This window comes from Lynx rufus, unplaced genomic scaffold, assembly GCF_022079265.1.
Source record: "Lynx rufus isolate CCGP_SWC_20201006 ecotype Redwood Valley unplaced genomic scaffold, mLynRuf1.p SCAF_9, whole genome shotgun sequence".
NCBI classification, from domain to species: domain Eukaryota; kingdom Metazoa; phylum Chordata; class Mammalia; order Carnivora; family Felidae; genus Lynx; species Lynx rufus.
Genome location: NW_025814897.1, coordinates 102,782,943 through 102,806,941, shown reverse-complemented (window position 1 = coordinate 102,806,941; position 23,999 = coordinate 102,782,943). Strand labels below are relative to the sequence as shown.

Here is a 23,999-nt window from a genome sequence, read left to right as displayed (position 1 = left end):
TAACAGCACCATCTACTTGCCAAATAATACTCATGTGGGGGGTACCCTTTACTTCCTTGTACCGCCCTCTGGGACGTGGTTCGCTTGCTCCTTGGGTTTAACCCCTTGTTTAAACCTCCATGTTATAATCAAGAGGTCTGATTTCTGCATTCTAGTCCACCTCCTACCCCAGGTCTTCTACTTTTCAGGTGAAGGAGGAAGAGAACACCTAGGTTTCATTCCCCAGTCTCGATTTCCGAGGGAACCCATCTCTACTATTCTAGTGCCCCTCTTTGTAGGACTGGGGGTTGCAGGATCCTTTGGCGTAAGTACTGCCGCTTTCATCACAGGGAATCAGAACTTCAAATTACTAAGCAAACAAATTGATCAGGATATATCAGAATTAGAAAGGAATATCGGTAAACCATCTGAATCTGTAAACTCTTTAGCTGGGGTGGTACTTCAGAGTCGGAGGGGCTTAGACCTGTTATTTTTATAACAAGGAGGGCTTTTATGGCCCTTGGGGAACAGTGCTGTTTTTATGTCAATAATTCAATAATTCAATAATTTTTATGTCAATAATTCTGACCCAGCAGAGCTTGAGTCAGGTCAGACAACGACTAGAGGAAAGAGAAAGTCAAAGACAAATTAATCAAAATTGGTATGAGTCTATATTTTCCTGGTCCCCTTGGCTAACAACTCTCCTAAGTGCCCTTGCGGGACCCCCTATCTTTCTCTTTCTAGCTATAACTATAGGACCCTGTTTGATAAAACTACTACTCCAGTTCATAAATCAAAAAATAGGATCTATAAAGCTTATGGTATTACGTAGCCCATATGTCCCACTAGCCCAAATGCCAGAATAAGGTTATTCAAAGGTTTGAATAACTGACGAACAGGAGTGGGGAATGTAATAGGTCGACTTATAAGATATCAGAAAGCTTACTGTATATAAGTTCGGCTTAAACTCACCTTCCATGAATAATTGAGATAAAAGCTTATGCAGTTCCCTATTAGGGTTATCGGAAATTACTAACCACCCTATCTCGCTTCTGTAACTTCGCCTGCTTGCTAAGTAGGGAATTTAGGTTGCAAAACGCTCCCCCACCCCTTCTGCCAAGATCTGGCCTAGGCAAGACCAACATGTAAAAAGTCACGAACTCACTGCCCCACAGTATCTTAGGTATCTATGATTGGTCATTTTAAACCCTCTTAGAACAAAGAACTTTAAATTGATAGGTTCCCACCAAAACTAACGGTCTGTGTGTCACAATATAATTGGCTACCGTGAAATGCTGTAAATTGTAATTGGTTAACTAAATAATGACATACTCTGACTTGCTAAAATCCATGTAAGCTCACTGCAACCTTTGTGCGGGGCCATTCTCTGCACTTTTCTCCTTAAGATCAGGAGATCAGGTTTGGCCCGGCCGTGAATAAAATCTTGCCTCTCTTCTATTCCGCGTCTGGTGTTTCAGTAGCAGGTGTCAGGACTTGGTGTCTTCCCATTGCTGAGTAAGACTCCACGGTATGGATCTACCACATTGTATTTATGCGTACATCAGTTGATAGGCATTTGTTTCCACTCTTTGGCTATTATGAATACTCCTGTGAATACTTAGGTATAAGTGTTTGTGTGGACATATCCTTTTCTTTCTCTTAGGTATTTATCGAGGAATGGAATTGCTAGGTCATATAGTAACTATGGTTAACACTTTGAGAAAATGCCAGACTGTTTTCCACGGTGGCTGCACCTTTTTTTTTTTTAATATCTATTTATTTTTGAGAGAGAGAGAGATGGAGAGCAAGTGGGGAAGGGGCAGAGAGAGAGGGAGACACAGAAGCTGAAGCAGACTCTAGGCTCCGAGCTGTCAGCACAGAGCCCGACGCGGGGCTTGAACTCATGAACTGTGAGATCATGACCTGAGCGGAATTCAGATGCTTAGTGGACTGAGCCACCCAGGTGCACTGTGGTTGCCCCATTTTACATTCCCACCAGCGGTGTATGGAGTTCCAGTTTCTCCATATCCTCACCAACACTAATGATTGCTATAGCCATTCTAGTGGATACAATATTCTCTTTTTATGGTTTTGATTTGCAATTCCCTAATGGCTGATGATGATTAGCATCTTTCCATGTGCTTCTTGGCTCTTGGTATATCTTGTTTGGAAAAATGTCTTTTCAGATGCTTTGGCCATTTTTAAGGTGGGTTATTTGCTTTTTTATTATTGAGTTGTAAGAGTTCTTTATATTCTGGGGCGCCTGGATGGCTCAGTCGGTTAAGCGGCCGACATCGGCTCAGGTCATGATCTCGCGGTCGTTGAGTTTGAGCCCCGAATCAGGCTCTGTGCCGACAGCTCAGAGCCTGGAGCCTGCTTCAGATTCTGTGTCTCCCTCTCTCTCTCACCCTCCCCCGTTCATGCTCTGTCTCTGTCTCAGAAAGAAACGTTAAAAAACAATTAAAAAAAAAAGAGTTCTTTATATTCTAAGTGCAAGTCCCTTATGAGAGACATGATTTGCAAGATTTTTCTCCTCCCTGTGGGTTGTCTTTTCACTTTCTTCATGGTGTCCTTTGGAGCATGAAAGGTTTTTTAATATTGAGGAAGTCCAGTCTATCTTTTCCTTTGCCATTTGTGTCTTGCTTCATGTTCAAGAAATCATTGCTTAATCTAGGATCACAAAGATTTATGCCTAGGTTTTCTTCTAAGAGTTTTTATACTTACAGCTCTTACATTTAGATCTAGGGTCCCTTTGGGGCGCCTTGGTGGCTCAGTCGGTTAGGCATCCGACTTTGGCTCAGGTCATGATCTCGCGGTTTGTGAGTTCGAGCCCCACGTGGGGCTCTGCGCTGACGGCTCAGAGCCTGGAGCCTGCTTCGGATTCTGTGTCTTTGTCTCCCTCTGCCCCTCCCCTTCTCACACTCTGTCTTTTTCTCAAAAATAAATCAACATGAGATCTTGGGGCCCTTTGTGGGTAATTTCTGTCTGTGGTATGAAGTTTCCATTTGGTGTTTTGAGTTGACCAGAGGCTGAATATGTGTCTGACCCCAGTTGTCTGGGATACCTAGAGGTGACCAAAGCGAACCTCCTACTTTCTCTGAACTTATTTGTCTGTTGTTGGAAAGCAAGACACAAGGTGTCCCTCCTCCCCCTCAGGTGACTCCAGCCTAAATCTAAATCGTCAGCCATTGGGCTGATGGGGGGAGGGTGCTGTATCCTCTTTGCCTCAGTTACGCTGCCCTATCGAAAGTGCTTACTTTCCGCTTCTTGAAGCCTCATTGTGGACCCAGCCTCCCTCCTCAGGGTTGCAAGAACAATCAAACCAGGAATGTGTGTCCTCACGGTGTGTGGAAAGAACCAGGCAGCATGGCTTCCAGTTCTGTGTGTTGCTAGACCTATTTCAGATATTTACTTCACTTTCTTAATGTCTCAGTTATCCCATCTGTAAAATGGGACCAATACTCCTTACCCCCTGGGACCGCTGTGAAAATGAAATGAGAGCAAACACGTGGACTACAGGTGGAGGTCATAATTATGTGCCGGACCCAGCTTTGCTGTCATTTGCTGTGTGACCTTAAGCCAGTCACCCATCCTCTCTGGATCTCCACTTCTAAGTCTGTAAAACGGAGCGGATCCCCCTCATCCTCCTTGCCACAGAGCAACGATGTGAGCACCAAATGCTGTCATTTAACAAATGTGGAGTTCATGGTCAAGGTGTTCACTAGGGTCGGCTTTGGGCTCCCTGGCTACACCCTCTGTCTTCTCAGTGTTTTTTGTTCTCTCTGGAGGGACACCCTGGGGTGAGTGGTTGAACCACCTGTAGGGGTGTCACGGTTGAAGAGGGCTCTGTTGTTCAGAATTTAGACAGGGGCAAATAAACTTGACACATAACTTCTCTTTATCCAGCAAAAGTGCCCAAACAATAAAACAATGGCTAAAGCTCATCAAGCCTTTGCTGTTTGCTAGATAGATCTTCAGTCCTCCTAGCAGGTCTGTGATATAGGTATGACTATTAACCATGTTTTGTAGAAGAGACAGCTGACGCTCAGAGAAATTAAGCCACTTGCCTGAGGTCACACAGCTAATGAGCAGAGCAAGGATTCAACCCCAGATCTGACTCCAGGACCTGTCTCCTAGTCCTCGTAGGAACAGTGTAGCCACTTCCAACCTCCTTCAGCTTAGAGTTCTCCTGGAGCAGTCCTGCCATAGGCAGGACAACCAGTTAGAGACCAATCCCACAGATGTTTTGGTGAACCTGACTGTCAGCTGCAGGAAAGTGAAACCTCAGGCCTTGAGGAGGGGCTCCCCATCCCTAGAGACTCAGAGAATGAGATCATTTTGTGAGTGTGTGTGTGTGCACACGCGCGGCAATCCTCGGAGCCAGCCAGCCTCTCGGGGTTGCAGCTGACCACCATCCCATTTCACAGATGGGATAACAGAGTCTCGGAGTTTCAGCAGCATGGCTAGTGAAGCCGGAGTTTGAATGTGCTCTGTGTGGCTCCAGGGGTGAATGTTTGCCCGTGGTCCTGCTTTCCAGGGCTTCACAGATCTTGTCACTTGTAGTTCAGCCTCATGATTTTACCTTTCCTCTGTCCTAGGAACTATTGACTTAATGCTTCCTTTTACATCAACCCACTTAAAAAAATTGGCCTGAGGGGTGCCTGGGTGGCTCAGTCGGTTGAGCATCCGACTTCAGCTCAGGTCACGATCTTGCGGTCCGTGAGTTTGAGCCCCGCGTCGGGCTCTGGGCTGATGGCCCAGAGGCTGGAGCCTGCTTCCTATTCTGTGTCTCCCTCTCTCTCTGCCCCTCCCCCGTTCATGCTCTGTCTCTCTCTGTCTCAAAAATAAATAAATGTTAAAAAAAAAAAATTAAAAAAAAAATTGGCCTGAGTTTAAAGCGTAATATCCTCGGAATGTTGGGTTTGATTGTACTTACACATACATCATACATATGTGTCTAATACACACACACACACACACACACACACACACACACACATGTCTCCAACATACATACATATATATGCGTGTTTTTCCAATACATTCGCATATGTATTTATATGTGTATGTGTTTCAGATACACATTGAAATGACTAATAACTGTGAAACATCAAACTCCATTCCCTGCATCTCCTAACTCATCCGGAGTGCCCCAGTTATGCATACCACAATTAGGGAAACATGGTTTTTTTCTAAGGCTTCAGCTCTATCAGTAACCCAGCACATTTTCCCTGTCCCACCCTGTCACGTTACTTGCCTATAAAAGCGGGGCAGTTGGATTTCAAAGACCTCTTCTGTTGTAATTGGCGTGGATAGAGTTCTAAGTGCATGTTGGGCTGGCTTTATCCGAGGAGTCCGGCTTTATCCAACCACGCAGAGTGGTGGGGCCTCAGGAGCCAGCTCGTGTTGGTCAAACTCACAAGAGGCTGATGGATAAACCAGACCAACGGATGCGTTGACTGACTTTGAGCTGCTAGCAGGCCCCTGGGCTGTCCCGCTCCATGAGTGGAGGAACACGTCTCCTCGCCAGCACCAGCACAGGCACGGGAAGCGTCCTGAGCCGCCATGTTCAGGACAGAGGGGCCCTGGGGTGGACGGAATCGGGCTGGCCCTTGGAGACGGTCTTGAGTTTGAGTGTAAGCCCTTCTGTAAGAATCTGTGTGGCTATGAATTGCTGTGCTTCTCAGAGCCTCGCCATCTATACGATGGGGGTCATTGGACTCACTTGGTAGGGAGGCTGTGAGGATGGAAACAGATACCGTATGAAAAAGCCTGGCACAAAGTAGGTGTTAATTAATCGAGAGCTAGTAGGACTTGTGTGAGGGAAGGTGCCATTTGATGATGAAAGACTGAGGGGTAGAATCAGTGTCTAATTCAGGGGCTGCAAACCCAGATGCCAACTGGGCCAGGCAGTTCATAATAATCAATTAATAATAATAATAATAATAAAGTACGGCAGGTGTAAGGTGGCAAATGTCTGGGGGGTAAAAGAGAGGTGACGACTTGGGTGGCTTAAAGGGGGCAAGACCTGGCAGAAAGGGGTGACCTCCACTCAGCTCCAGCAATGGCCAGATTTTCCGACTTCTTAAAGAGAAGCCAGATTTTTACGGGATAACTCCTTTTTTTAATGTTTATTTCTTTTGAGAGAGAGAGAAAGCATGAGAGCACATGAGTGGGGAGGGGCAGAGAGAGGGGGAGAGAGAATCCCCAAGCAGGCTCTGCACTGTCAGCACAGAGCCCAACGTGGGGCTTGAACTCACGAACCACGAGATCATGACCTGAGCTGAAATCAAGAGTCTGATTGATCAGTTGGTTAACTGAGCCACCCAGGTGCCGCGTTTATGGGATAACTTCCGATTTTGAACCGCACCCAATTAAAATTCGCACGCCAAGCAAAACACAGGTGCGGGCCACTGCCAGTCGCCTGTTTGCAGCCTGTGGCCTAAATGATCTTTGCATTCCTTCCCGCTTTGCCCACTGTCCCAACACAGTGCCTGGCACACAGCAGATATCCGGTGCAGGCAGACCTGGTGGAGAACTGAACCGTGCTGGTGACAATCACTGAATGATGGGGCTAGCCTGAACCCTACAGGCTTCTTCCACGGGCCTGGACACTCTCCCCAGCTTCCCTGGCAGCTCCCCATCGCCCAAGGTGTTTCCTGCCCTGGTTGGCCAGCACTCAGGATCTGAGACTTCTTCCTCGTGTTCTTCCGTATGTTAACACACAGGTCACGTCACGCCTCTGCTGCCTGTGTGTGCTCCTGATATCTGAAGTCAGGAGTCATTGTCACCATGGAGGGTGGGTGCTTCCTCTCCTAGCACTCAGGCACCGTCACAATCTCCTGTTTTGTTCTCTTCATTGCACCTGTCACTTTTCACTTTTTTTTTTTAACGGAAGCACTGCCCAATGTGGGGTTTGAACTCATGAGCCTGAGATCAAGAGTCTTGACTCTTTTTTTTTTTTTAACATTTATTTATTTTTGAGAGAGAACGAGAGTGCAGGGGAGTTGCAGAAAGAGAGAGAGAGAGAGAGAGAGAGAGAGAGAGAGAGAGAGAGAGAGGCAGACACAGACTCTTCATGGACATCAGAGAGCCCGATGTGGGGCTTGAACTCATGAACCATGAGATCATGACGTGAGCTGAAGTTGGAAGCTTAACCGGCTGAGCCATCTCAGCGCCTCCCCCCCCCCCCCCCCCGAGGAATCTTCTAAGGAACTTATGGCTTAGGCATCTTCTGCTCCCTTTTACAGACTAAGGGCCTGTGGCTCAGAGAGAGGGAGTTACTTGTCCAAGGTTGCCCAGTTGGTACGGGTGGTGGCAATTTCGACCCTGGTCTGTCTGCCTCTGGTGCGCCCTGAGTGTGCCCTTGGCAGTGATGCTTAGGTAACAGAGAGGGGGCAGGGGAGCAACCACCTCGTGATTCAGTGAGCACTAAGTGAATCACCCTCCTTCCCTCACCGTTAACCATTTTTATTAACTTGTCACGACTCCAAGTGGGCAGTTTACCTTGAGGACGAGTCCTCACCGGAGTAGATGTGACTCTAGGCCATCCTCAAAGTCGCCTGGTTGGCAGTGAGCCCTAAGCGTGGGACTTGAGCTCAGGCCCCCGGACCCCGGGCCCTTGTCTCCTGTGCCCGGCTGCTCCCGACTGTCACGTGCTGAGCCCTCCCTTGCCTCCCCAGCTGAGAACGCCACCAACACCACCCAGGATGAGCAGCGGGAGTGGCTGAGCTGTGACCGCCAGGAAGAGATGCTCAACCTGGGCTTCACCATCGGCTCCTTCGTGCTCAGCGCCACGACCCTGCCGCTGGGGATCCTCATGGACCGCTTTGGCCCCCGGCCCACGCGGCTGGTTGGCAGGTGAGGGGGGGGCAGGAAGGCAAGGCTGGTGCTGCAGGGGGGAGGGGAGGCTCAGGGTGTTCGCGGGCAACCCCTTCTCCTTCCCTGGGTCTCCACAGTGCCAGCTTCGCCGCGTCCTGCGCCCTCATGGCCCTGGCCTCTCGGGACACCAGAGGTGAGTCGTTTGACCTCTCGCCGCCCACAGGAAAAGAATGGGTGGGATGAAGGCAGATCGCCTGCCATCCCGGCTCCTGCCCTTGGCCTCCCACAGCCCCCCAAATGCCCTGACCCATCGCTCTCCCCTTCCCAGTTCTGTCTCCGTTGATATTCCTGGCGCTGTCCCTGAATGGCTTTGGTGGCATCTGCTTAACGTTCTCTTCACTCACGGTGAGTGTGACAGGCCCCGCTTGGCAGGAGGGCACCCTGGCGTGGGGGTGGGAGTAGAGGAGAATGAGGGGGACCGCGGGCGAGGGAGGAGCCAGTGGACCCAGAGCAGAGGCGTGTGCAGGCTGCCGCTGAGGGTGGATGTGAGGCTGTGTCCGTGGGGATGTGACGCCGTGTGGGAGTGTGGGTGTTGGGGCGTGCGTGTGTCCCCAGCACACCATGTCTGCTGGCCTCGGTTCTAGGCGCTGGGGGGACAGCACACACAGAACTGCCGACTTCCTCACCTTTCTGGAACTTCCGTTCCGGGGTTGGGCGAAGAGGCAGCCTTCTCCAAACAAGTAAACTAATAAATTCTGTTAGTAGTCGGAAGTGCTGGAAAGAAAAGAAAGCTGGGCAGTGTGGCAGATAGTGACACGGTAGGAGCCCCGTGTGCGTGTGTGTGTGATGCTCTAGATGGGCAAGGGCGTGCGCAGGTGAATGTGTTCGTGGGGGTATTAGGTTAAGCCACGTCAAATTGCCGACACTTGACCGTGCTGGACCTACAGAAACAGCTTTTTCCACATGACTCAGCCTCCTGCAAATGTGTGTGGCTTTGTGTGTGTGTTGCTCTAAGTGTGTGTGTCTCTGTATGTGAGTGTAAGGGTTAAAGGCCGATGAGTGTGTGGTGGGGGAGGGGTTCCTGGCTGGGCCAGCCTCGGGGCTGTTTATCTCGGATGAGGGCCGCCCTGACCCGTCCTGACCGCCAAACTGGGTGTTTTTGGCTGAATTTCACCTCACCCAGCAGCCGCCTTTAATTCCAGCCCGGGACGTTTCACAACTGTCCAAGGAAGCGGATCCCTTCCTCCCCGCCCCCGCCACCCGCGAAGCCCCTTCTCCACGCTGTGCAGCTTGGCTGGGGCCCTATATCCCTTCTCTCCTCTGTGCCCTGCCCCGCACTGCGCGGTGCGCAACCTCGGACCCTGCCCCTGCCCCTGCCGGCCTAGGCTCTGCGCCCGCCCGCCGCTCCTCCCCCTGCCCCGCAGCCAATAATCTCCAGCCAATGGCAGGGCCCGGCGCCTGCCCCGCCCCCGCCCCGGGCCTCTGCCCTCGCCCGCCAAGACAGACCCGAGCCAGGACCTCCAGTGCTGCCCAGCCCCTCGCCCCCCGTTAGCCCGGCCGGCCTCGCGCCCTCCCCCCCACCCCGGCGCCGCCCTGCTGGGCCGAGACAAGCGCCCCGAGACCCTGGGGCGGGGGCGCCAGGGGTCCGGGCAGCTCTCCCTGGCACTTTCCCTGGTGTCCTTGGCAGCGTGCCTTGCAGATACCAGGTGCCTGGGAAACCTCTACCCCAGCGGGGGTCAGCCTGGTCCCACCCCCTTTTCACAACCGCTTGGAAGTTGGTGGAGGACTCAGCTCTCTGCGGGTTTTCTCCTCTGTGGAGAGGGTTGAAGTGTTGCCTGGCATCTAAGGCCTTTCCCAGCTATGGGCTCTGTTGACCTGGGGGGGGGGGGAGGGGATGGTGGGGCCAGAGGGGGATGTACACAAAGGGCAGCATGACTTTGCTTTCTCCTCCCCGGAGGGCCTGGCTCAGGCCAGAGAGCAGAACATATGATCAGTTCTCTACTGGTGACGATTCTTGGCCTGCTGTGCGCGTCAGAGCCACTTCTCCTGGTCACCTGGCCTGCCCCTGCCCCCTCCTTTACATCCACCCTTCCCTCCCTGGCACCTCCCGTGACTTGTGCCTTTGGGGCCTTTGGGGCCACCCAGGAGGGCTCATTACAGAGCCAGCCATGGTCACAGCCTTGGGGTCTGGGATAGAGCCGGGGTTGCCAGAACAGGGGAGAAAGTCATTAAGGAGCTCTGTGAACTTGAGTACATTTCTTTCCCTCATTGGGCCTCAGTTTTCTTATCTGTCAAATGAGTTGCACTAGATCAGTTTTTCTTAAACACCCATTCCGTGGGTTATTAAGAGGCGTCACAAAATAGAAGGGCTCCACGAACAACTAACTTGGGGAACCCTGGGCTCGAGCGGAATTGACAAAAGTGTTCTTTGAGGGCACTTCTGGGGACCGTTGAGATGCTCAAGTGCATTGGGAGTCTGTGGGAGGGAGGGTGTTAGCCAGTTTCCCGTGATTTTGCCTTTGAGCTTTTCTGTTGCCTCTCCTGAGGCTGGTGTTCCTGGAGCTCACTTTGAGGGCTGCGGGGTGGGGTGCATTGAGGCTTAGTCCCATTGACTGGGCCAGGGCTACCCTGGGCAGTGTCAGTGTCCTTCAGCTTACCGGTACTGCTTCCCGCCCTCAGCTGCCCAACATGTTTGGGAACCTGCGATCTACGTTCATGGCCCTCATGATCGGCTCCTACGCCTCTTCTGCCATCACGTTCCCGGGAATCAAGGTATTGGACCTGTTTGGGGCGGGGGACCAGTGAGGTCACCTGGGCTTTCTTTTTGCCTAGAGAAACTAGGTGGGGCTGGGTGAGTGGCTGGCATGCCTGGGAACCGTTGTTCCTGCCAGGCAGAGGTCAGTCCCCACCACCGTGGGGCAAGCACTGAAGTGTCATGGGAGGGGCCCAGGCATTGCCGCTGGCCGATGGGTCTCCCTGCTTGCCTCCTTTCCTTTCCTGCCATCCTAGGCCAGGCCTTCGTCCTCTCTTCTGGGCTAGCTCAAGCCTTCCCAGCTGGTCTCCCTGCCTCGGACCTTTCCCCTCTCTGGTCTGTCCTTCACGTGACTTCCAGAATGATTTTAGTTGGAGGCCTGGCTCACACACCTGCCCTGCTTCACTGACAGAATCAAGTCCCTCCATCCTCTTTACAGACATTCGGTGCCCTTGATCTCTCTGGGCTCAACCACTTTTCCAGTCACATTTCCTTCACCTGCCCTGGAGAGGCTTGTTGCCTTCGTCCAAGGTCATGAAGTTAGTCCATATCAGGCTACAGCCTGAACAAATCAGCCTGGCAGAATTAGAACCGGAAGGCCTGAGTTCTAGCTTGGGGGCAAGCTTGGGGCCTCATGCCTTCCTCTGATATCAAATGATAACAAAGCGTGCTTTCAACTGGGCCATAGGATGCCCTTCAGATTCCACAATGAGCAGTGAAGTTTGTTTAGGAGGCACTTGCTGGGTGCCCCCAAAGGAGTTTGAGAGTGCATGGGTGGGAGTGGCCATCGGTTGTTCAGGTAGCAGCAGGCATGGAGGGTGGGAGGGGTTTGAGGAGGCAGATCTTAACACCCACTCACTTGGAGATGTGGTTCTTTGAAGCTCTGTCCTGTCCCTCAGAGAAGAAGAGAGCCTCAAGGCCCAAGGCTGAGGAGGAGCAGAAATTTTCCCAGGCAGCACTGGAGCTCTGGGCAGGAGCCTGAGGAGGGGGCAGATGTCAGTCGTCCCAGGCAGGGAGGACAAGAGCAGGGACACCATCTCTAGGTACCTGGCTTCCCCAGTAGAGGGCTGACGCACTGGCACAGAATCCCAGTCAGTTCCCAGCCCACTTGGGTTGGAAGGCCTTGGGCAGCGCTCTTTGCACACATGCGCACACGCCCACGCTCCCAGTTATCCTCCCTGGGAACACCTGTGAAAGGTGAGATAAGGCTTCTGGGTCGGGTTTGTCTTTCCCTCAGGGAACGTGCCAGGAAGAGGCAAGATACACACAGGCCTGGTAAACCTAGAGCATTACTTTTTCTCTTTTGTACATAAAATGCAATGGCATTTTTGTGTGGAAGCCAACATGTGCGTGGAGTCACAGGCAGGCTTGTGTGTCCTTTTCCGATAATAATTGACATTCCAAAGACCTTCAGCACCCGGGGGTGGGTGGGTGGGATTACTTCACATCTCGTTAGGGGGCTGGGGTGAAAAGGGGAGAGGATGGTGGTCTCCTGGGTCTCTTAACTTCCGGCCTCCACTTCCCATCTGCAAATCAGGTGCAAGGAATGGGGTAGAAGAGACCTTGTCTAGGGTCTCTGAGGCCTGGGCTCTGCCTTGGGCTGGGAGAGGTGAGGCCAGGTGGCCCATGGGCCTGCCCCTCCTTCCACAGCTGATCTATGACGCTGGCGTGTCCTTCATGGTCATCATGTTCACGTGGTCGGGCCTGGCCTGCCTCATCTTTCTGAACTGTGCCCTCAACTGGCCCAGCGAAGCCTTTCCTGCTCCCGAGGAAGTCAACTATACGTGAGTGGCTGTGGAGGGCTGTGTGACGAGGGGGACTCCCCTCCCTGTGGAGGGAGGGGTGGGTGGGGAGTGGGGGGCGGTAATACAATGGACAGAATCAGCTTTAGCCTCTGCTTTCTCATCTGTACAATGGGCGTGATCCTCCCCACCGACAAGCGTTTGAGTAGAAGTGGCACATAACGGGCGGTCAAAACACCGCCACTGTTATTCTTTCTGAGTTTGGAGGATGGGAACAGAGTAGGAGGGACCCCAGCAACAGTGCCATGTGTCATATGGTCCCAGGAGGGGGATACAAAGACTCAAATACCCCACCCTTTGTAGGACAGCCTGAATGCTGACTTTTCTCCACCCCCTATCAGTTCAGAGGGGTCAGGGGAGATGTTCCACAAGGAAGCCTGTCAAAAAGCTGATATTTGAGTGTCTGCTGCGGGCCAGGCCTTGTGCTTAGCATTCCTACCACCCTCCACAGTCCTGTTAGTGGGTTCTTTTATTAACTCCATTCATAACAAAAGTTCAGGGAACAAAGTGACTTTCCTCAAGTCCAACCACTGAAGGGGGCAAATTAAAGATTGGACCCAGGCTCTCTGACTCCAGAGTCTGAATTCTTTGGTTTTTTGTTTGTTTGTTTGTTTGTTTGTTTGTTTGTTTTTATTAAAAAAGTTTTTTGGGGGCGCCTGGGTGGCTCAGTCAGTTGAGCGTCCGACTTCAGCTCAGGTCATGATCTCACGGCTTGAGTTCGAGCCCCGAGTCGGGCTCTGTGCTGACAGCTCAGAGCCTGGAGCCTCTTCAGATTCTGTGTCTTTCTCTCTCTCTCTGCCCCTCCCCCGCTCACACTCTGTCTCTCTCTGTCTCTCAAAAATAAATAAGCATTAATAAAAAAAAGTTTTTTTAATGCTTATTTATTTTTGAGAGAGAGAGGGAGGGACGGAGTGGGGGAGGGGCAGGGAGAGAGGGAGACACAGAATCTGAGCTGTCAGCACACAGCTCAACGTGGGGCTCAAACTCAAAAACCGTGAGATCATGACCTGAGCCGAAGTTGAATGCTTAACCAACAGAGCCATCCAGGCGCCCCTCCAGAGTCTGAATTCTTTTTTTTTTTTTTTTTAATTTTTTAACATTTATTCAATTTTGAGAGACCCAGACAGAGTGCAGGCAGGGGTGGGGCAGAGAGAGGGAGACAGAGAATCCAAAGCAGGCTCCAGGCTCCGAGCTGTCAGCACAAAGCCCGACACGGGGCTCGAACTCACCAACGGTGAGATCGTGACCTCAGCCAAAGTGGAATGCTTAACCAACTGAGCCACCCAGGCTCCCCTCCAGAGTCTGAATTCTTATTGCTGCCTCCATGGCAACAGCCCAAGTGAAAAAGGACTCGCCCACCCTTCACTTACTGGGTGCTAAAGCTGGCCCCTGGCCCAGGCTCCGAGTGACAGATGCGAGCCTGCACTAGGCAGCTTGTCAGTGGGCATGTCAGCCAGCGCCAGGTAAAGGGTTGCGCAGCACCCCTAGGGCAGACTGGGATGGACCCCTTGGGCAGGCTGTCGAGGGTGAGCTCTGCGTGGCTGGTTCCCACATTCCCTGGCCCGGCTGCTGGCAGGAAGAAGATCAAGCTCAGCGGACTGGCCCTTGATCACAAGGTGACAGGTGACCGCTTCTACACCCATGTGACCATTGTGGGCCAGCGACTGAGCCAGAAGGCCCCCAGCCTGGAGGACGGGGCTGAAGTCTTCATCTCATCCCAGGATGTTCGTGGCATCTCAGAAAGCCCTCCTGAGAGTGAGTGTCTGGTCAAGGGGCCAGCCTTGGGTGACAGGTGGGGTGGGTCCTCATGCTTATTAGTGAGCACTCGTTCTCTCCCCTTCTGCTCTATACCCAACCCCCCATGATGTAAATAGGTGAGGTTTGATCCCCATTTACAGAATGAGGGGAAATCAGGCCTCAGAATGAGGCCCTCCAGCGCCCGGCTGGCTGGCTCCCCCTGCTGGCTGGAAGAGGATCTGCAGCCACCTGCCTGAGCCGCTTCCCAAGGTGTCAGCTCCCAGATGATCGGCAGGTGCACCTGCCCTGGAGTCAGGAGATGGGGAGTCCGGCTCCCCAGTTGCAGGCCGTGTGACTTGGGCAGATCACTTAAGCCTGTTCTGGCTTTCCTTATCTCTGAAACTAGCAGTCATCATGCGCACTGGAGGGGGAAGTTAGCTGTGAGGCTTAAACGGAGCCGTGGATATGGCAGCTCTGTAAATGGCACAAGGCTGTGCAGTCGTGAGGGTATGACCCCCCCCACCCCCACCCCCGCGGAGCCTCCCGTGGCAGAGTGGTGGCAGCCATGAGCTGAGTCCAGCCGACCTGCAGCTTCCAGCCCTGTGAGCTTGAGCAAGTCACTGGGTCAATTTCCTCATCTGCAGAACGTGCTGAGGACAGGGTTGTTGTTCACTTTTGGTAAATGGGAAGGTGCTTAATAAATAGTAGCTAGAGTTATTACCACACCAAGGTATACACCCAGCGGGCAGCTGAAAATGTTCTGTTGAGATCAGTATTAAACTGGGCAAGAACTTGGAGGCCAGTGAATCTGAGCCCTCGTTTCTGAAGGAACCAATCCCCTGAGAGTCACACAGTGAGTGGTTGAGCCCCTCTAGAACTGCATCAGCTGGGACCGTTGGAGGGAAATGGAAGATCTGGGGCTCAGGGGCGCCCTCTGCTGTCTCGCCAGAGTCTGTCCCCTTCCGCCAGAGCCTCTGTTCCCCCATTTTCCTGTGGAGCCTTCTCACCATGGGCATGACCCAGCTGAGGGTCATCTTCTACATGGCCGCCATGAACAAGATGCTGGAGTACCTCGTGACTGGTGGTCAGGAGCATGGTGAGGTGCTGCTGAGCCCACTGGGGGCTGGGGGCACAGGAGGGTCACCCTGGCGGGCTCCTCTCACTCTGGCTTCTCTCCCCACCTCCCAACAGAGACGGACATCCTGAGAAAACGGGCGGCAGAGACAGGTAGGGGGGTAGAAGTTGGGGGCCTGGCCCACACCCGCCCCACTGGTGCCCACTCCACAGGGAGCCTGGGCCCAGCCTTGTAACTCTGGGCATTTGGGGCATCTGAGAATCTGGGGGTCAGAGGGGGGCTATTCTGACACTGCTTCTCCTACACCGGAAGTGGGTGACAGTGCCCACCGGGCTGCTGGCATTGCTCGTGCCAGCTCCTGACTCCACTTCTCTTCCCGTCCTGCCCAGTTGGGTTCTACTCCTCCATCTTTGGGGCCATGCAGCTGTTGTGCCTTCTCACCTGCCCCCTCATTGGCTACATCATGGACTGGCGGATCAAGGACTGTGTGGACGTCCCCACTGAGGGCAGTGCCCTCGGAAACGCCAGGTGACCTGTATAGGGATGGTGACAGCTTTTTGTTTTTCATGTGCTTTCACACCCGGCTTCTCATTTCCTTCTCCCGAGAGCCCTGGGAGAGCAGGAATATCTCCCCATTTTACAGGTGAGGAAACTAAGGCTAAGGTGGGCATAGCTCATTTGATCATAAGGATAGCTGAGGTCAAGTGCTGACTGTGCACTAGGCACCTTGCATTGTCTTACGGAGTCCTCCAACAGCTCTCTGAGGGAGATATGTTATCCTCACTTCACAAAGCTGACACGCAGAAAGGTTAAGCAACTTACCCAAGATCGCACAGCTCGTAGTAGCATGTTCCGGAACCTATGTTGTAAAGGGTATACTCAAAAGCCTTCTTATGGCTAGAAAGCGAGAGAGTTGGAATATCAGACATCTATTGCTGTATCACAGATTAGCCCCAAAGCTGGGCATCTTTAAACAGCTAACGTTTCTTGTCTCGTATAGTTTCTGAGTCAGGAATCTGGGAATGACTTAGCTGGGTGTTCTGGCTCAGGGTCTGTCTGTCTGAGTCTGTTTGGGCTGGTGTAACAAAATACCACACACTGGGTGGCTTAAAAACAATAGACACTTACTTATTACCGTTCTGGAGCCTGGAAGCCTCAGATCAGGGAGCCAGTGGTTGACCGAGGACCTTCTTCTGGGCGGCTATCTTCTTGCTGTGTCCTCACATGGCCTAAGGAATAGGGAGCTCCGTGGGGCCTCCTTTATAAAGGCACGAATCCCATGATGAGGGCTTTCCCCTCGTGATTTAATCACCCGCCAAGACCCCCACTGCCCAATACTGCCATGTTGGGCATGAGGATTTTAGCATGTGAATTTCGGGGGGACACAGTCATTCAGACCACCGCAGGCTCTCTAGCTGTCGGCCAGGCCTACAGATATCTGAGATATTGACCGAGGTCAGAGAATCTGTTCCTGAGCTCACTCAGGTGGCTCTTGGCAGGAGGTTTGGCCCCTCTCCACCTGGGTCTGTCCCGAGGGCTGCTCACCACAGAACAGCTTCCCCCAGCAAGGGGTCTAAGGGAGGGAGACAAAGACAGAAGCTTCTGTGTCCTTCACAGCGAAATCTCACCAGTGACATTCCATTGTTTCTGTCGTATTCTGTGGGTCGTCCAGAGTAACTGGTACAGTGTAGGACGGGACTACACAGGACATGGGTAGCAGGAGGTGGGGCCAATGAGGCCCATCTTGTTGGGGGGAGACCACAATTGGGTCTTGAACCCGGGTCTTCTGGGTTCTTTCTGTGTTAATCCAAATAGTTCCTGTTTGTCCTGAGAGGACAGGAGAGAAGGCAGCTAAGGAACAATCTCGTGGCTCCCCTCCCCAGCATCGGTACTCCAGCCCGGGCACCCTGCCCATGGCCCCTGATGGCAGGGTCATCTGTCTAGGATAGATGAGCATCTCGGCCTGCTGGCCTCTCCCCTGGAGTGTGCCAGAGAGGGGCCTGCTGGATAGTCCGGGGCCAATCTGCTGTCCCCAGAGTGGCATCTACTTTTGTCCAGGCTGATGGGCAGAGATGCTTCCGTAGAGGCGTCCGATTGGAGACGGCGTGAGAGCTTCCGGTTCGCCACCTTCCTTCCTATCCTTGATTCTCAGGCTTCAGTGTGCGCGAGATGTGCCTGGGCTGTTTGTCAGAATGCAGCTTCCTGGGCCCAGCCTCTGAGATTCTGGGGTGGGAGCCTGGAATCTGCATTTTATTTATTTATTTATTTATTTTTTTAATTTTTTTTTTCAACGTTTATTTATTTTTGGGACAGAGAGAGACAGAGCATGAACGGGGGAGGGGCAGAGAGAGAGGGAGACACAGAATCGGAAACAGGCTCCAGGCTCTGAGCCATCAGCCCAGAGCCTGACGCGGGGCTCGAACTCACAGACCGCGAGATCGTGACCTGGCTGAAGTCGGACGCTTAACCGACTGCGCCACCCAGGCGCCCCTGGAATCTGCATTTTAAAGAAAGCCCCGAGGTGATGCTGGGGTAAAAGGTGGGGGAGCCACGCTTTGAGGAACACGGGGCTGGGGAAGTGGTTTGCTGCCTTTGTCGCCCCTGCGGTAGAGGCCCGGGAGAAGAGGGGAAGGCCAGGCGGGGAACCAGGCAGCTGCTGGGGACGTGGAGGCACCAGCCGGTGACATCCTGTTCTCCTCAGGGATGGGGTCGCCACCAAGTCGGCCAGACCGCGCTACCGCAAGATCCAGAAGATCACCAATGCCATCAACGCCTTCACCCTGACCAACTTCCTGCTGGTGGGGTTTGGCGTCACCTGCCTCATCAATAGCTTACACCTCCAGGTACCCACCTCTGTCCTCCCCCGTCTCCCCGCCTCCCAGGACCCCTCCGAAGGGCCATTTCGCCCCATGCCTGCCTTCCAGGAAGCCAGGTTCTTGTCCTCTGGGTCTGTCTTCTGGGTCTCTGGGTCCCCCCGGGGGGGTGGTATTCCGGGGATTGGGTGGGCAAGGGCTCCGCGCGGCTTCGTGTCGCCCGCCACCCTCCCCATCCTGCCTCCGGCCTCCACACCTGCTCTCACCTCTTCCCTCTCTCTTCTTGGTTTCAGTACGTGACCTTTATCCTGCACACCGTGGTTCGAGGTTTCTTCCACTCAGCCTGTGGGAGCCTCTACGCTGCAGTGTGAGTCAGCCGCTTCCTCCCCCAAACCCGAAGAATCCCCGAGCAGAGTCGAAATGGCCCCGCCCACCCCATCATGCCCCTCTTCCCAGGAGTGCTGCCTCCCAGGAGTGCTGACCTCTTGGAGTTGGTGGGGAGCTGGGAGGCCGCCTGGTGGGCTGGTGGTGGGGCTGCCCTCTCCCGGCATCGGCATCTCATCTCGGGTGGTGGGGTCCCTGCCTCTTCAAAGGTAGCCTGGTGCCAGGGGGTCCTCCCTTAGAGGAAGCCAGGATTCTTCTTCTTCTTCTTCTTCTTCTTCTTCTTCTTCTTCTCCTCCTCCTTCTCCTCCTTCTCCTCCTTCTCCTCCTTCTCCTCTTTCTCCTTCTTCTTCTCTTTTTTTTTTTTTTAAGTTTATTTATTTTGAGAAAGAGAGAAAGAGAGAACAAGCTGGGGAGGGGCAGAAAGAGAAGGAGACAGAGGATCCGAAACCGGCTCCATGCTGACAGCAGAGAGCCCAACGCAGCGCTCGATCTCAGGAACCGTGAGATCATGACCCGAGCCGAAGTCGGACGCTTAACCAACTGAGCCCACCCCCCCATGTGTGCCTTGGTCCTATGTCTGCTCTCCTCTCTCCCCCGTCAGCCCTGTAGAAATTTCCAGATTGCAGCCTGCCTTATGACTCTCCTGCTCCATCTGGAGTAGCCCCCGGTTCCCTCTCCCCTCACCCTTCTGGTTTCCACTGCCAGTGCTGCTGAGGGACTCCCCGGGGTGTGTAATGAGCAACGGCAGTGACACTTGTCACTGTTACCAGGGACTTCTTCAATGGCAGGCGTGGTGCAGGACACCTGGCCAGGGTCAGCAGAGGGCAGCCCGTCTCCTTCACCTGCTCAAGCCGGAGCCTTGGAGTGAGCCTTGGCTCTTCCCTTCCTCACACTCCATGTCTAGTCCTCCGCGGTCCCGCTGTCCACAGACCCCGAATGCGACCCTCTCCTTGTCTCCACCGCCACCCCCCTGCCCTGGCTGGGCGCAGCAGCTCCTGGCCGGGTCCCTGCATCTGCTCTCGCCTCCCTCGGTCTATTTAAGTTTATTTATTTATTTTGAGAGAGACAGAGCCGGCAGGGGAGGGGCAGAGAGAGTGGGAGAGAGAGAATCCCAAGCAGGCTCTGTGCTGTGAGCACGGGGCCTGATGCGGGGCTCAGACTCACAAACCATGAAATCATGACCTGAGCTGAAACCAAGAGTCTGATGCTTAACCGACAGAGCCACCCAGGTGCCCCCTCCCTTGGTCTATTTTTAACACAGGGGCTGGAGACACCTGCTGGGACATAAGTCTTTTTCTGTCACTCCATGGCTTCCTGCCTTGTTTCTGAGAAGAAGCCAGAGGCTTTGTTATGGCTTAACAGGCCCTACAAGGTCTAGCTGCCCCCTCCCCCACCCCGGGTCCTGTCTGCTCTCTTCACCCCCCTTCCCCCTTCTCTCACTCTGCTGCGGCCTCTTCATTTCTCAGAAACCCCAAGTGTGTCCCCTACTTAGGCCATTTGCACTTCCTGTTCCCTCTTTCTAGAACAGTCTCCCTCCAGATAGCTGCAGGGCCCACAGTTACCTCACCTTCTCCAGGTCCGTACCCAGGGTCCCCTTGTCAGTGAGGCCTCTGCTGGCCATCCTGTCCACGGTGGCAGCCCCCTGGACGCCCCCACCTGCTTTCTCCACCCTACGTCTCTCCTTGGCTCTCGTCACCAGCCAACAATCTATGTGTGTATCTTGCTCGTTGTCCGACTGACACCGGCCCCACCAGAAAGCCACCTCTACGAGGGTTCGGTTCAGTGCTGAATGTGCATGCGCCTTAGAATGGCACCTGGCACGTGGGAACTCAGTGAATCCTTGTCGAAAGAATAAATGAACCGCCCAGCGAGGTCAGTGCTATCTCGGTTATTAGTGGAGGAAGTGGGTCTCCGAGAGATTTAATAACTTGCTGTTATCACACAGATAGTAGTTGGCAGAAGCCAGCTTAGTGGCCCCGAAGCCGCAGCACACAGCTTTGAGGCCAGAGTCCAGAAAGCACAGGCAAAGAGGCTTTTTTTTTTAATTAATTAAAGTTTATTTATTTATTTATTTGAAGACAGGGAGGGAGAGAGAGTGGGCGTGTATGCGCACAAGTGGGGGAGGGGCAGAGAGCAAGTGAGAGAGAGAGAGAATCCCAAGTAGGCTCCACACTGTCTGCACAGAGCCCGATGTGGGGCTCGAACTCACAAACTGTGAGATCGCGACCTGAGCCGAAATCAGGAGTCGGATGCTTAATTGACTGAGCCACCCAGGTGCCCTGCAAAGAGGCTCTCAAGTTCCACCCTGCCCGCCTAACCTGGGGGCGGGGGGGAGTCTGGCACAGGGGGCTGGACTGGAGAGGGCCACGTGCCCGTCCTAGCTGGCCTACCTCTTCTTGACAGGTTCCCGTCCAACCACTTTGGGACGCTGACGGGTCTGCAGTCCCTCATCAGTGCTGTGTTTGCCCTGCTCCAGCAGCCGCTTTTCATGGCCATGGTGGGACCCTTGAAAGGAGAGCCCTTCTGGGTGAGAACTGCGGGTGGCGTGGGGGTGGAGAGCAGGAGCCCCTTTCCAGGGGGCTGAGGGGGAGGGGCTTCGAGGTGACAGAATCCCTCACTCATCTCTCAGACTGAAGGTCTCTGATCTGGGGGCTCCCCAGCTGGCTGCCCATCACAACCCGTCACAGCGCGTTAAAAATACAGAGTCCCCAGCCAGCTGCATCAGCATCCCTCACCCTGGGCCCAGGAGTACCTTTGTGCTAAGCCTCCGGGTGCCTTGTGAAGTGGCCTAGCTCTGATGCAGTCCAGTTTCACCCAGTGCATGGATCCTTTCTCCAGCACCTCTGGAAAGGGGTTCCAACAAACCCTCTCAACACCCTCAGTGACGGGGCAGCAGCCATTGGTATGGTCAGAAGGGCTTTTCCTTACCCAGAACCGACATTTGCTTCCCTAAAGCTGACCTTCTGTCTGCCCCGTGGGGCCACCTGTCCCGTAACCTTTCTCCCACAAGAATGATGGGGAAAGCGTAGCCACCCTTTAGTGAATGCTCACCAGGTACTGACAGCCCTGAGGAGGGACTTAGAGTCATGGCGATTTGCCCAAAGTCACACAGCGAGAAAGGCAGAGCCGGGTGTGGACCGAGGCCCAGTGCACGTGAGGGCCACTGCCCTGGGCCTCCTGTCCTCCGGCTGCGTGCCTTGGCTCCTTTAACTGCCTTCGAGTCTCTTCTCAGCACCCGCAATGGGATCCCCTTGTCAGCATCCTCAGAGGTCGTGGTTCCCAGCCCAGAAGCTTCCATGTCAGAAAGTAGCCCAGACTGCCTCAGTAGCTCCCCAGAGGGCGCCAGCTGGTGTGGGCACCAGCCTCAGCCAGGGTTCCAACTAGGCTAAGAAACTTTACGAGCTCGTTGAACATTAAATGAGATATTGGTGGAACAGTGACTGAACACTGGAAGCACTGGCTATATTTATCATTGTGGCCCAGGACCTGAGTACAAATGGCTGCCTTCTCCTCTCTGCTGAAGGTTAAATGGGAGGGCCCTTGAGGGTGATGGGGGGGGAAGCCAGTACCTGTTTGACTCTTGTCTTTCTCCTTGCCCTAAAGGTGAATCTGGGCCTCCTGTTATTCTCACTCCTGGGATTCCTGCTGCCTTCTTACCTCTTCTACTACCGTGCCCAGCTCCAGAGGGAGTACGCCACCGACTGGGAGGGCCCAAAGAAGGTGCTTGGAAGCTCCGAGGTGACTGCCTAGACCTCTGCAGCCAAGGGACCCGGATGACAGGCCAAGGCCTGAGCTACCAAAGGGAATGCCTTGCCGGAGTCCGGCTCCAGCGGGCCCAGGGGTTCCCGAAGGATGAACGGCGTCGGCGAAAAAGTGAAAATAAAACAAAACTAGAATAAAAAACTAAAATAAAAACGGACACAGACAACAGCAGTGGGTTGAACTGGCCGATTTATTGTAGCAAACGTGGCATGATATGTGCTAGTGATTTCCTTGGAGCATACATCATCTATGTGTTTCTAACATCGCCTAATTTTAAAAATGTTCCTACGTGTAGTCAACCTTTAAGAAATAACATGGCGATTTTCTCGTAAAGTTCCCGCATACCCTTTGATTGTTGATTAATTTCTTACCTTATTCCATTATGCATCTGCGTTTATCTATAATCTACAAAGCATTTGCTTTGCTGTTCTTGTGAAAGGCCCTCCATTTCTCGACGCCTCAAATGGAACAGTTACAGGGACATGACCTCCTAACCACAAGAGGCCAGAAGAACAATGTGTTTGCCTCGGTCCGAGGTGCCGGGAAGGGGCCGATAGGGCCTTAGAAACCCATGCCTCACACATTCTCAGAGAGACAATGCACCTAGGAACTAAGGAACCATTCTGTACCTGAACCGACTAGGTTCAGTCACCATCTGGAATGCCTCCGGGGGCCAGGTGGGCCTAGGGGTTGAAATCACCTGTGCCCAGAGATACACTCCTTAGTTGCCCGAGTGGGGCAAATCCATATCCATATGTCTCAAATCCATATGTCTCTCCTTCACAGGCCCTCTTTGCTGGCAAATGCATGAGGCCATCCTTCCTGCAAGTGGAGGAGTCTCCACAGGGGACGGCAAGGGCTAAATGTAAAGCCGCTCAATTTCTTGCAGAACCTTATTTTCTTCCCTAATGGTTCTTTTCCCAGAGGGCCTGTCGAGGGCAATTCCCCAACAGACAACACCCCAGGTACTTTTAAGGCCAAATTACCTAAAAGCGGGAGGACAAGAAGCTTCACTGTCGGCGGACCGCCCTGCAGTCACCAGTCCGTCCACAGCCCGGGCCCCGCCACTCAGGCTGGGATAACTCGGCTTCCAGCAATGCCTCATATGGCTTTTCTACCTGTAACATACGCACAGAGCTGGGCCGTGGATTTATAAATACCAAGAGAAGTTCTATTTTTGTAGGGACTTGCTAAAAGGAAAAAAAAAAAAAGAACTAAAAAAAATTTTCCCCAAAGCAATAATGCTCCATTGACTGAAGACAGCCCTGTGCTAGAAGGATGGGGCCTTCTTTCTCCTCAGGTTGGAGGAGACCAGGATGCGGGCTGTCTTGCCTCTGGGCCTTCATCCTAGGGGCCCACCTCCTGGTGCTTCCTGGCGGCTTGTGGGATCAACAAACAGGTTACCCCTAGGGTTCTAGCTATGCGATGCCCAGAGATCGGGCATGCGTACACATGCACGTGTACGTGTTTGTGTGCACGTGAGTGTGAATGTATGTGTGTGTGGACGAAACAACCTTCCCCTCGAGGAAAGGGGCCTGAGGTGGTGGCTGTGTCCTGGATGGGGTATTGGGGGGATGGGTAAGCCCCTTCAGGGCCGGAGGGCAGGTTCACTCTCTGGTACTGCCTTTTGTAGGTCTTAGAGGAAATAAAAAGGGAAGTGAGAGACTGGCTGATGTGTGCCTGTATCTTTGTTGGGGGGGGGTGTTTTCCCACACTCCCATCCCTCTCCCCCACCCAAGCTTGGCTGGGCATTAAGTAGGACACCTGAAGTGCCAGCCTGTCCACCTCTGGCTGTCTGCCTCACCTCCCTCTGCTTAACCATCCCTGCCCTTAGTGTCTGGAGGGAGCCCACATCCTGCCCTCTGCTCCTGCTC

General features: G+C 53.4%; 1 protein-coding gene across 16 annotated transcripts in view; it reads left to right on the top strand.

Annotated features, from left to right (window-relative positions):
- The window catches only part of SLC43A1 (solute carrier family 43 member 1), a 32,984-nt gene extending 10,741 nt beyond the window's left edge, over positions 1 to 22,243 (top strand). For 14 of the 16 annotated variants that reach the window (XM_047070234.1, XM_047070248.1, XM_047070233.1 and 11 more), the window contains 13 exons: positions 7,662 to 7,839; positions 7,938 to 7,993; positions 8,129 to 8,205; positions 10,480 to 10,572; positions 12,203 to 12,336; positions 13,931 to 14,109; positions 15,041 to 15,187; positions 15,283 to 15,318; positions 15,556 to 15,694; positions 17,868 to 18,009; positions 18,273 to 18,346; positions 20,767 to 20,890; positions 21,967 to 22,243. In XM_047070234.1, coding sequence (XP_046926190.1) covers positions 7,662 to 7,839; positions 7,938 to 7,993; positions 8,129 to 8,205; positions 10,480 to 10,572; positions 12,203 to 12,336; positions 13,931 to 14,109; positions 15,041 to 15,187; positions 15,283 to 15,318; positions 15,556 to 15,694; positions 17,868 to 18,009; positions 18,273 to 18,346; positions 20,767 to 20,890; positions 21,967 to 22,113 — 1,526 coding nt within the window. In that variant the 3' untranslated portion in view covers positions 22,114 to 22,243. Of the gene's footprint in view, positions 1 to 7,661; positions 7,840 to 7,937; positions 7,994 to 8,128; positions 8,206 to 10,479; positions 10,573 to 12,202; positions 12,337 to 13,930; positions 14,110 to 15,040; positions 15,188 to 15,282; positions 15,319 to 15,555; positions 15,695 to 17,867; positions 18,010 to 18,272; positions 18,347 to 20,062; positions 20,452 to 20,766; positions 20,891 to 21,966 lie in introns of those variants that run through there. The other 2 variants (XR_006960507.1, XM_047070247.1) reach the window with 2 other exon arrangements.
- The last annotated feature ends 1,756 nt before the right edge of the window (positions 22,244 to 23,999 follow it).